Source organism: Mastomys coucha, unplaced genomic scaffold (assembly GCF_008632895.1).
Source record: "Mastomys coucha isolate ucsf_1 unplaced genomic scaffold, UCSF_Mcou_1 pScaffold11, whole genome shotgun sequence".
In the NCBI taxonomy this organism is placed as follows: Eukaryota; Metazoa; Chordata; class Mammalia; order Rodentia; family Muridae; genus Mastomys; species Mastomys coucha.
The window spans coordinates 34,849,037-34,860,359 of record NW_022196893.1 but is presented as its reverse complement, the minus strand read 5'-3'; the positions used below and the strand labels follow the sequence as shown (position 1 = coordinate 34,860,359).

The following is an 11,323-nucleotide window of genomic DNA, read 5'->3' as shown; positions in this document are numbered from 1 at the left end:
GTGCTACCTGCCCTTGCTAAATCTGACTGGAGTCTATCCTTCCTGTGATCCTGGTTGTGTCAGAACTCTTCAGAGTCAAACTATCTCTGGGATCCTGTGACTCTGGACTTGTTAGAGCACCTGGGAGTGGAGCTTCCTCTGGGTGTTGTAGGACTGGCTGCAGAGCTTGCGCCCAAGGTCTGCTCAGGGCACCCACTGGCCTAGACAGACCAGTAGCAACCCGAGCCACTGGGCTGGTGGAGTTCCTGTGTGCCTGGGTCCTGCTGGTCCCAGTTACTCCCGTTGTTGGGACAGATGTTGTGTCTTCCTCACCTCTGATCCTGGGCTTGTTAGAGCACCTGGGAGTGGAGCTTCCTCTGGGTGTTGTGGGACTGGCTGCAGAGCTTGCACCCAAGGTCTGCTCAGGGCACCAGCCCAGACAGACTGGAAGAGAGCCATCTCTTTTTTTAAGTAGAGCTTCTTGTAGCCACAGTTGTCCTCACCTCAGTAGTAAAGAAGGACCTTTACCTGCAGATCTCCCTACCTCCACTTCCCAAGAGCTGGGATTGAAGGTCTGTGCCACTATACCTAGCTCCAGTGTATATGGTGTATGTAGTATGTGTACAAGAGAAAGCTACAAGACGGTTAGCATTTTCTCATCTTTCACTCTACCTTATTCCTTTGAGACTAGATCACTCCCTGAAGCTAGGGCTTATGTTTTTTGCAACTAGGCTAACAGCCAGCTAGCTATCTCCTATCTTTGCTGCCTACCACTGCTGGCATTACAGGCATGCAAGATCATACCCAGCCTGTTTACTAGGTGCAGGATTGAAACTAAGGTCCTTGTGATTGCTCAACAAGCAATCTTAACCACTTAGCCATCCCTCCAGATCCATGCAAGTTCCTTAGTTCTGTGTTTTGCCAGCCTGCTTCTCACTACATTTTGGGTTTCAATTATAAAACATCTTTAAAACCTTTTTTATTGAAAAAAGTTGTTTTCATACAAAATATTTTTATCATGTTTCCCTCCCCCAATTCCTCTCAGGTCCTCCCTAACTCCCTTCCTAACTACCCAACTTTATGTTCTTTTTCTCTTTAAAACAGTAACAAAACATTTTAATATTTGTGTGTTTGTAAGCATGTGTGGACCACAGTGTGCTTGTGAAAGAGAATCAGCCCTCACCTTCTACTATATAAGGCCTTGATATCAGGGATATCAAATTCAAGTTGTCAGACTTGGTGGCTAGCCCCTTTACCCACTGAGCCACCTCCTTGCCCCTCTTTTTTTTTTTTTAAATTTGTGTGTATGAATACCCACAGAAACAAGAAGACTGTCAGATTGCCTGGAGCTGGAGTTACAGGCAGTTGTCAGGCCTCCAGTCTGACTGCTACTCACTACTCTTTCAGAGTAGCAGCACTCTTAACTCCTGAGCCATCTCTCCAAGCTCTCCTTTCTTAAATCTCTTAGTTCCTGGTACATTTGCCATAACATTTGGTGATAATAAATATTTAGTTTGGATTTAAAACAAAATACTGTATAACTAAATAAATAAATGAATAAATGGGGCTAGAGAGGTGACTCCACTGTTAAGAGCACTGGCTGCTCTTCCAGAGTCCTGAGTTCAATTCCCAGTGACCACATGGTAGCTCACAACCATCTATAATGGGATCTGATGCCCTCTTCTGGTATGCAAGTCTATATGCAGATAGAGCAACCATACATTAAATAAATTAATCTTAAAAAAAAAGAAAGAAAGAAAGAAAAAAAGAAAAAAGATACTGACCCACAAAGTGTATATTATTTGGGCTTTTCCTAAGTGAAATAGCTGAATTTGTTTACCAGGCAGTAGTGATGGCATACCTTTGATCCCAGCACTTGGGAGGCAGAGGCACACAGATCTCCACAAGTGTGAGGCTAGTCTGATCTCCAGAGCAGAGTTCCAGGATAGCACAGAACTACACAAAGAAACCCTGTCTCAAAAAAACAAAACAAAAAAACCCAAAAACAAAAAACACCAACAAACAAAACAAAACAAAAAAATTGTTCAATTCCTCATTTCAGGGATCATTACTTTAAGTATCTCTGTGTTGGTATGAAAAATCATTAGCTTATCTCTGCAGCTCCCTTACAACAGCTATTTCCCAGCATTGTCAGATTGCAATAGCAATCATTGTTACTGCCTCATTGTTACTGCTGATCCTGAATGTTAGCTTTCAAAGACACCCAGAGAACTCCACCACTGCAAGCTGTGCTGTCTGATAAACAGAGTAAAGAGATGGTTAATAGTGACTGTTTTGCTCTTTATAAACCACTAAAATCTCAGTGTGTGTGTTGTTATCCCTGCAGTTATAACCAAAAGGTTTGCATTTTAACAATATTGAGATAGGAGCTACATGGTCTGTATGGATGATAATTCCCTCTCAATTTTCTTTGATGAGTGCGCCTACCATTGTGTACCCACCACACCTGAGATACAAACTTGTTAAGGGGTTTCAGGGAGCCATTTATAGAAAAAAAGCTGAACTAGTTTCCTTGAATTTTAAGAAATCCAAAGAATTGATCTCTTAATTTTGATTTCACAGAATCATCCTGATGTCGCAAACAAATTGGCTACTTGTCCTTTCAACGCTCGGCACCAGGTTCCCCGGGCTGAGATCAGTCATCACATCTCAAGCTGTGATGACAAGAGCTGTATTGAGCAGGATGTGGGTAAGCCAGACTAGCTGAAATGCCTCAGGATTCCAGGGTTAGCTGCTCAGTTTGGAGTTATGCTATATCATTGGCTTGCTTTCTGGCTTTCACCATTTCAAAAGAATATTTTTCTGCCTTTGAGATGATTATATCATTGCAGCAGTGGGTTGTTACCTTCTATATAGGTCAGACTGCTTTCTCTTCTGAACAGCCTGATTCATTCTATTATAATAAACCATCTAAAAATAAAGTCCTTGAGGCTGAAGATGGAGCTCAGTGGGTCGAGCACTTGCCTCCCATGAATAAAGCCCTGGGTTCTAGCTCCTGTACCATAGAAATGGGCATGGTGGTGCTGACTTATAATCCTGCTACTCAAGAGGTAGCAGCAGGAGGGTCTGGAGTTGAAGGTCACCTTTGAGTCTGAGGCCAGCCAGGAACACAAGATCTGTCTCAATAAATAAATAATCCTGTTACTGCCATAAATATGTTAACAGTCTGTTTCTGTTTCTTGTTCCTGTCATCTTTCACCCTATCCATATTTAGAAACAACGACTCAGTAGGCGGCCTTGTAGCCTTCAAAGGCCTTAAATCCCTTAAGCAGAATAACCTAGCAGATACCATACCCCCTGCCCTTTATATATCAAAGCTCTATTGTCTTGCAGTCAACCAAACCAGGAACCTTGGACAAGAGACTTTGGCTGAGAGCACATGGCAGTGCCCTCCTTGTGATGAAGACTGGGATAAAGGTGAGATGCCTCTACGGGTTTTTTTTCCCTTCATATATTTAAATTTCAAATATTGATTTAAATTCTAATTGAGACAGAAGGAAGATTTTCCCTTTTTATGAACATATATGTTGTTTGGAACACCTTATTATTTTTATTACACCTCCAAATGAGCACATTTGTATCACTGTGCAGAAACAGAGAGTAACCTACCCCCCTTGATTGGAAGAAGCACTTCTTTACATCTGTTTTCCCCATAAATTGGGTTGTAACATCTGTACTTGATTGTTACTGGGCACATTTACTATGGCTCTTGCATTTATATCCTTCATTGTTAAATTCCTGGTTCTGTATCACTTGAGCAGGATACTCAATCAATTTTTACTTATACCCCTCAAAATTTAGGTGTATTATTTCTCATTTGACAGATTTAACTAACATAGATTGGTGTTTTATCTAACAGTATCACAAACTGTTTTGCTTCCTTTGGCAGACTTGTGGGAACAGACTAGCACCCCATTTGTCTGGGGCACAGCCAGTTTCTGTGGCAACAACAGGTAAATTAAAAGGTCTTACTCTCACCACTACCTCCCCAAATCCAGGTATGTGATGAAAAATAATAATAGAGTTGGGTGTGGTGGTGTGTACCTTTAATTCAATACTCTTAGCAGAGCAATAGGATCTCTTAAGGTCAGCCTGAGCTCTACAGAGCAAGTTCCAGCACAGCCAGAGCTACACAAAGAAACCTCCTGTGGGGGGAGGAGGGATAGACTGAAGGGATGACTTCAGGAGTTAAGGGCACTTGTTGCTCTTTAAAGCAACTGCTTATAACTCCAGTTCTGTGGGATCCACACCCTCTTCTAGGCTCTGTGGACAAATCCTAAAAGTTATTTGAGATTGGAAATCAAAAGCATCTTAATGAGAAAGAAAGAAAATATCTCTCTTTTTACTACTATTTGCTATCCAATTTAGAACTATAAGATTTCTCATTATACCTACATTCAAACCTTAGAAGACCAAATTTCAGATATAAATGAGACTATTTCAGGGTTAGAGAGTAAAATGCTATGCTTTATTTTTCCCTAAATGCTTGATTTTGTATTTTTTTAATTATGTGTATAGCGATAACGAGCACATGAGTGGGGGTGCCACAGAGGCCAGAGGTGTCAGAGTCCCTGAAGGCAGAACTACAGGTGGTTGTGAACATACAGGGAATCAAACTCAGGTCTTTTGGAAGAGCAGTGCATGCTCTTAACTGCTGAGCTATCTCTCCAGCACTCATAAAATGCTTAACTTTTTTTCTTAGTTACTGAAGTCAGCTAATTTTAAATGCATACTATTTTGAATCAGAAAACATAGAAAAACTTAGATTAGTTTTATTGGTGGCAACTTTTAACTTGCTTAAAAGATTTATTTTAGGGACTGGAGAGATGGCTCAGTGGTTAATTTTCTGGAGTACTCAGGTTCAATTCTCAGAACCCACATACTGGCTCTGAACTATCTGTAACTCCAGCTCCAGGGGAATCTATAGCTAGTATTTGCTTCTTTAGGGGTTCTTTTTTTCCCATCCTTTATTCCCCCAGTTTCACCCCATCACTAGATAGGAGAGAAAGACAGAGGGGAAAGAGGGAGAGTGATCCCCGAATCTAATTTCTTTCCTTAGTTTCTTTTTTGAGCATGACTTCTTTTTTTTTGTTTTGTTTTGTTTTGTTTTGTTTTTCGAGACAGGGTTTCTCTGTGTAGCCTTGGCTGTCCTGGAACTCGCTCTGTAAACCAGGCTGGCCTCGAACTCAGAAATCCGCCTGCCTCTGCCTCCCAAGTGCTGGGATTAAAGGTGTGCACCACCACTGTCCAGCTAAAAGTACATTCTTATAATATTTTTGTGTTTTTAAAGAAACCAAAATTGAAGAAATTCTTTAAAATGGCACTATAGGAGTCTAATAATCTCCCCTGCCTTCTGTAGGCACTAAGCACACAAATGGTGCATAGACATACATGTAGACATAACACCCATACACATAAAAAAATAGTAATTTATGAAGAGATTGGTTGCAGCCAAGCGTGGTGGCACATACCTTTAATCTCAGCACTCACACTCAGGAGGCAAAGACTGGCAAATCATTTTGAGTTTGATAGTAGCCTGGTCTATGTAGTGAGTTCCAGCCAAGAACAGACAAACCCTGTCTTGTTTGCAGGGGTGGGATTTTGTCATACTACTGACTAGTAGATGGCATTGATGTTTATCGCAATTTCTATAAAATTTAAATGTAAGGGGCCAAAGAAATGGCTCAGCAGTCAAAAGCACTGGATGCTCTTCTAGAGGACCCGGATTCAGATCCCAGCACCCACATGGCAGTTCACAGTTGTCTGTAGCTCCAGTTTCAGGAAATCCAACACCCTCACACAGACACACTCAGGCAAAGTACCAGTACACATAAAATAAAAAACTTAAATCAATTTTTTGAAAAAAAATGTAAATGTAAAACTCTATCTTTTGTTATTTTTGTTTTGCTTTGCTTTTTGAGACAGGGATTCTCTATGTAGCCCTGACTATCCTGTGACTGGCTCTGTTAGACCAGATGAGCCTTGAATTCAAAGGTCTTCCTGCCTCTGCCTCTGAGTGTTGGGATTAAAGGCATATGCCACCACACCATCTTAATACACATATGGAACATTCCAGAGAAATGGTAATCATTCTAATTGCAAAAATGTTTTGATAGAACTATGTTCACATTTAAGATGAGTGGTTGTTGTGTTCCCTCCATTTAAAAACACATTTTGATTGTCTTGTGTGCCTGAAGAATACTGATACAGTGACATTAAATTATTGCTTTTTCTTTCAGTCCTGCAAATAACATAGTTATGGAACATAAGAGTAACCTTGCTTCAGGCATGCGAGTTCCCAAGTCTCTGCCCTATGTTCTGCCATGGAAAAACAGTAAGTAAAATAGAGGTCAAAGTGTTCTTGCACTTTTCATTGTAACAAAAGCAATTGGTTTGATTATTTAGGTATCTTCAGCCTGATGCTGAAAATAAGTGTGACTCTAAATTTTGTGTTCAAAGCATCTCACTTACCTCATGGTACTCCTAGGCCTTGTTATAAACAAGAAATTAAGAATATCTTGCAAATACTGCTCTTCTAGAGAGTCTGGGTTTGGTTTCCAGCATCCATGTCAAGTGACTCTCAACCTCCTTAAAACTCCATTTGCAAGAAATCCAATTTCTCTGGCACTTCATACATACATACCTCCACAATAACACACATGCATATAAATAATTAAAAATAATAAAAATATTTTTAAAAGATAAAGTGCAAGAGTACAAAATCCAAAAGAGTGTTTTCCTGAAGTGGAGTAATCATTAATGTCAGTGTACTAAGTAGATGTAGAGACCATTAGAGTAGCTATTAATTTTGGCTAAAAAAAAGTCATCTCTTATTGTCAAGGCATTAATTTAAAAAAAAGAATGGTATTCCAGTAACCTGTGGGTAGGGAAGAAGGAAAGTGCTAAGAAACAACATAGGGAATGGAGTTCAGGTATCTTCCCTAAACATCTGAGCCCATACTGGGTAAACAGGTATGAAATTCATACCATTCTGCTTTGATTAAAAAAAAAATCCACATTTGGGGACTAGAGAAATGGCTCAGTTAAAAGTAGTTGCTGCTCTTGCAGAGAACCCAAGTTTGGTTCCCAGCACCCATATACTAGCTCACAGTATCCAGTTCCAGGGGCCAGACAACTTCTTTTGACCTCCACAGACACCAGACACACATGTGCTACCATATGGATATACAGACCACACATTTTTTTTATAATTTAAAAAAAGAAAAGGGGTGGGCTGGAGAAATGCCTCAGTGGTTAAGAATACTTAGCTGCTCTTTTAAAGGTCCTGAGTTCAATTCCCAGCAACCGTTAGTGGCTCACATGCATCTGTAATGGGATCCAATGAGATTCTGATGTGTCTGAAGAGAGGAGAGTGTACTCACATAAATTTAAAAAGAAAGGAAGGAAGAAATTGTTACATTGAGTATACCCAGGGTAGGGGCCAGGAGATGGTTCATCAGCTATAAGCACTTACAATGCAAATCTGACAGTCTGCTTTTGATTCTCGAACACATAGGAGGAGGAGGGAAAAAGCTCTTCCTACATCATACACATATGTATACAACATATATATATACAACAATTGTTTAAAAGATTTTTAAAAAGAACAAAATACCTAAGATTCTATGATCTTTATTTAGTCCAGACTTTCTGGAATTATTCCCAAATCCAAATTCACTTGAATTCCCTTGATTTCAGTCTACTTAAGTTTTGAGTGAGGAGAACAGATTCCCTTTAAAGAAGCTAGAGAGATGGCTCAACAATTAAAAGCACCTGATGCTCTGGCAGAAGATGTGTTTTGGTTCCCAGCACCTATATCCAGCAGCTCACACTTGTCTGTAATTCAAATTCCAGGAGACCTAATGCCCTGACTTTCATGAGCACCTGCATACATGTGGTGCACATAAACTCACTTAAGCGCACATGCAGACACACACAGAAAATCTTTAAAGAAATAGTGAAACACATTTATTCAAATATCTGCATTTCCCAAAAGTGAGATCACTAAATAATATATCAAAAGGCTTGATACAGCCAGCCACGGTAGCATATACCTGTAATTCCCAGCACTTGAGATGTAGTCTGGAGAATCAAGATTTCAGCCTGTCTCAGAAAAAAGAAAAAAAAAATAAGTAAAAGACTATTTTCTTTTTCCATGATTCTCAGTGGAATCCCATCACTGGTGTTGGGAATTCTGTTTTAAGATTATTACTCCATATATTCTAAAATAGAGTAATTTGTATTTATGCCAGGCAGTGGTGGCATAGACTTTTAGCACTTGGGAGGCAGAGGCAGGTGGATCTCTGAGTTAGTTAGAAGCCAGCATGGTCTACAGAGTGAGTTCCAGGACAGGGCTATACAGAGAAACCCTGGCTTGAAAAAAAAAAAAAAAAGAGGAATTTGTGTTTTTGTGTTTAGTAAGAGCTGAGGGTAGAATGAATTTCAGTCAACATGATTATTTATTTTGAAATGTTTATTTTTGTAGATGGAAATGCACAGTAAACTGAACATCTTTTTCAAGTAAGTATTTCATTCTGCTGTCTCTTCAGGTAGTAGCAAGATTTAACTGTACATAAGGCAGTTTGAGTCCAATTATCTTTCAGATTATGATACCAAATTAAAGCTTTGGGTGTGCATGTACTTTTTACATATCTAGCCTCTATAATGGCTTTACAGACTAATAAATAGGCATTTACTACTTAAATTAGAATTCTGTTACCATGCTGTTATTTTCCCTGATGTTAGTGCACACCTTTTTGTTTGTTTGTTTGTTTTTGTTTTTTGACATCAAAGTTGCATTCTAGATCTATCCTGCCTTTTGTATTGAAGTAAGATTAATCAAACAGCTGTGCTTCACTACTGTGCAGTGCTTTCTCAATACAGTACAGTTTAATTGTCATTTTTTTAAAAATCCATATTCTTCTTAATGGGCATTTAAAATTCGAGGGTCTCTTAAGAGTCTTGCACTACTGATATTATTTAGTATTTTTTTGTACAAAACCTCACAAAAATCTTCTTTTCCCAGATGAAACCTGGAGGCTCTTCCCTGTGTGTGGAAGGGCTAAGCTTGGCTGCCTTGCCTAAGATTGTCCAGCCCTACTGCTCATGGGATAGGGACTTTAGGAAGACTGGGATAGGATTCTATTTCAGCTGTCTTGCAGATAGTAGTCCTTCAGTGAATATTTATCAAATAAATGAGTAATTGATTTGTTGCTATCCAATTCCTGTCTACATAGTGAAGCAGATGAATCTGTGGTAGAGTCCATTTTGTACCAGACCAAACGTTTCTTCTGATAAGAAATGGAAAAGCTGAGTGGAAACACCCAGCCAGGCATGGTGTCTTAGTCTTTAATCCCAGCACTCAAAAGAGTCAGAAGTAGGAGAATCTCTGAGTCAAAGGCCAGCCTGGTCTACAGAGTGAGTTCCAGGACAGCTAGAACTATATAGTGAAACCCTAAAGAAAGCGTTAAAAAAAATACCCTTTAATCGTTGTTAGAAATTTATCATTTTCTTCTAGGAATTGGCTATTTTTCATGGGTTTTGACCTTTCCTTTTTTTCTGAAACATGATTTCTCTGTATAGCTCTGGCTGTCCTGAAATTTGCTCTGTAGACTAGGCTCAGAGATCTGCCTGCCTCTGTCTCATGAGCACTGGAACTAAAGGCGTGTGCCACCCATACTCAGCTTGGTAGATTTTGACTTTAAATTGTTAAATATATCTGAAAACAAGAAAATGAAATTTGGCTCCAGAAGAAAGATACACTAATATGTATCAGAAAGAATACATTGAACAGGCCTGGATAAATATGGGGAACTTTGAATTGTTCTCTTAATATGTTGTACAAAATATCTGATGATCTATACAGTATATAGCTGTTTAGTAAATAAGAAAGACAACTCTATAATGAAAACTAAGGAGAAGCCTCTTGTAAGATTAAGATGAGTGGGAGTGCTTTCTCCCACTCATCCCAGCCTACTTTTATGAGTCAAGGTCTTTTGATTATGTAACCCTAGCAGTCCTGGAACTAAACCAGGCTGGCTTCCAACTCATAGAGATCCACCTTTCTCTGTCTCTTAAGTGCTATGATTAAAGGCATATGGTACCATACCTGGATGGTATTTGGCTTTTTAACTTCACTATTACACATATGTGCTTGTTGCCCCTGGGGATCAGAAGAGGGCATCAGATTCCCCAGAAATGGAGTTGTAGATGGTTGTGAACCACCTTGTGAGTGTTGGGTCCTCCCAAAAGCAACAAATGCTCTTAACTACTGAGCCATCTCTGCAGCCCTGAATGAATATAATTTTTAAAAGTCTTCATACAGGGTTAGGGTTAGGGATACATATACATCAATATTTTTTAATTAATGAGTAATAGAGTATTTGAGAAGAAAAATACCAACATTAAGTTAATTAGACTTTATTTATTCAAGAATTGTTCAAAGTAGTCAGTTGCCTACAGAGTCAGTTCTCACTTGTGAAGCTGTTGACACAAGAAATGTACATTAATGACTGTGAAGAATGTTTTTAATTCAATTAGTAAGTTTTCATGTACACAGAGGTACTAAAGAGAAGAGGGTCAGCAGGTACTCAGTGTCCTGCCATTAACAACAGTGACTTTCTGGGACAGCTCTTGTAAGAGAGTTTGAGGGATTGTATTAACTGTTGTCAGATGTAGTTGGTACTTCTGTCACTGAAAGGAAGTAAAAACTTTTTTCTCATTTCCTTCCAGATGCCAGACTGTGGAAGACTCTTGCTTATTCCTGCTACCAAGGGTTCTTCTTTTTTCTCTTTATCTAATTATAGAACAGTAAACTGTCTGTGACTTTCAAACTGGCAAGTACTTTTTTTTTAACTGCTGAGACTTTACTCTTCAATTATTTGATGCCAAATATTTATATGTTGCTGAAAAAGACAGCTTGATAGTTTGGTTAAATACCTACTAACCTCAAATTAAGAAAAAAAAATCATTTCCCATTCTAGTTAATGAAACAGTGATGTAAACCTGTTGTACAGAGTCCAGCTAACATAGACAGAAAACTTGGATTAAAAAAAGTAACTATGTGTTTGTTTCTGGCGTGTGTGGACCAAATTCTTTTAAGAATTTTTTAAAAATGGGCTTTTTATACCTTTAATCCCAATACTCAGGAGGCAGAGGCAGGATAAACTTAAATTAAGGTCAGCTGGTCTACAAAGCAGTTCCAAGAAAACCAGCACTACACAGAGAAACTATGTATCAGAAAAACAAAAACAAACAAAAAATAAAAACCTGGCTTTTCCTGAACAACTGTTCATCCATTGTCTCTGAGATGCCAGTAGCTTAT

At 39.0% G+C, this 11,323-nt stretch overlaps 1 protein-coding gene across 4 annotated transcripts in view; it reads left to right on the top strand.

Moving 5' to 3' along the window:
- Positions 1 to 11,063, top strand: part of Gtsf1 (gametocyte specific factor 1) — a 22,018-nt gene extending 10,955 nt beyond the window's left edge. For all 4 annotated transcript variants that reach the window (XM_031357551.1, XM_031357535.1, XM_031357543.1 and 1 more), the window contains exons 4-9: positions 2,563 to 2,689; positions 3,334 to 3,417; positions 3,890 to 3,953; positions 6,240 to 6,334; positions 8,486 to 8,520; positions 10,732 to 11,063. In XM_031357551.1, the coding sequence (XP_031213411.1) occupies positions 2,563 to 2,689; positions 3,334 to 3,417; positions 3,890 to 3,953; positions 6,240 to 6,334; positions 8,486 to 8,502 (387 nt within the window). In that variant the 3' untranslated portion in view covers positions 8,503 to 8,520; positions 10,732 to 11,063. The remainder of the gene's footprint in view (positions 1 to 2,562; positions 2,690 to 3,333; positions 3,418 to 3,889; positions 3,954 to 6,239; positions 6,335 to 8,485; positions 8,521 to 10,731) is intronic.
- Positions 11,064 to 11,323: the final 260 nt, after the last annotated feature.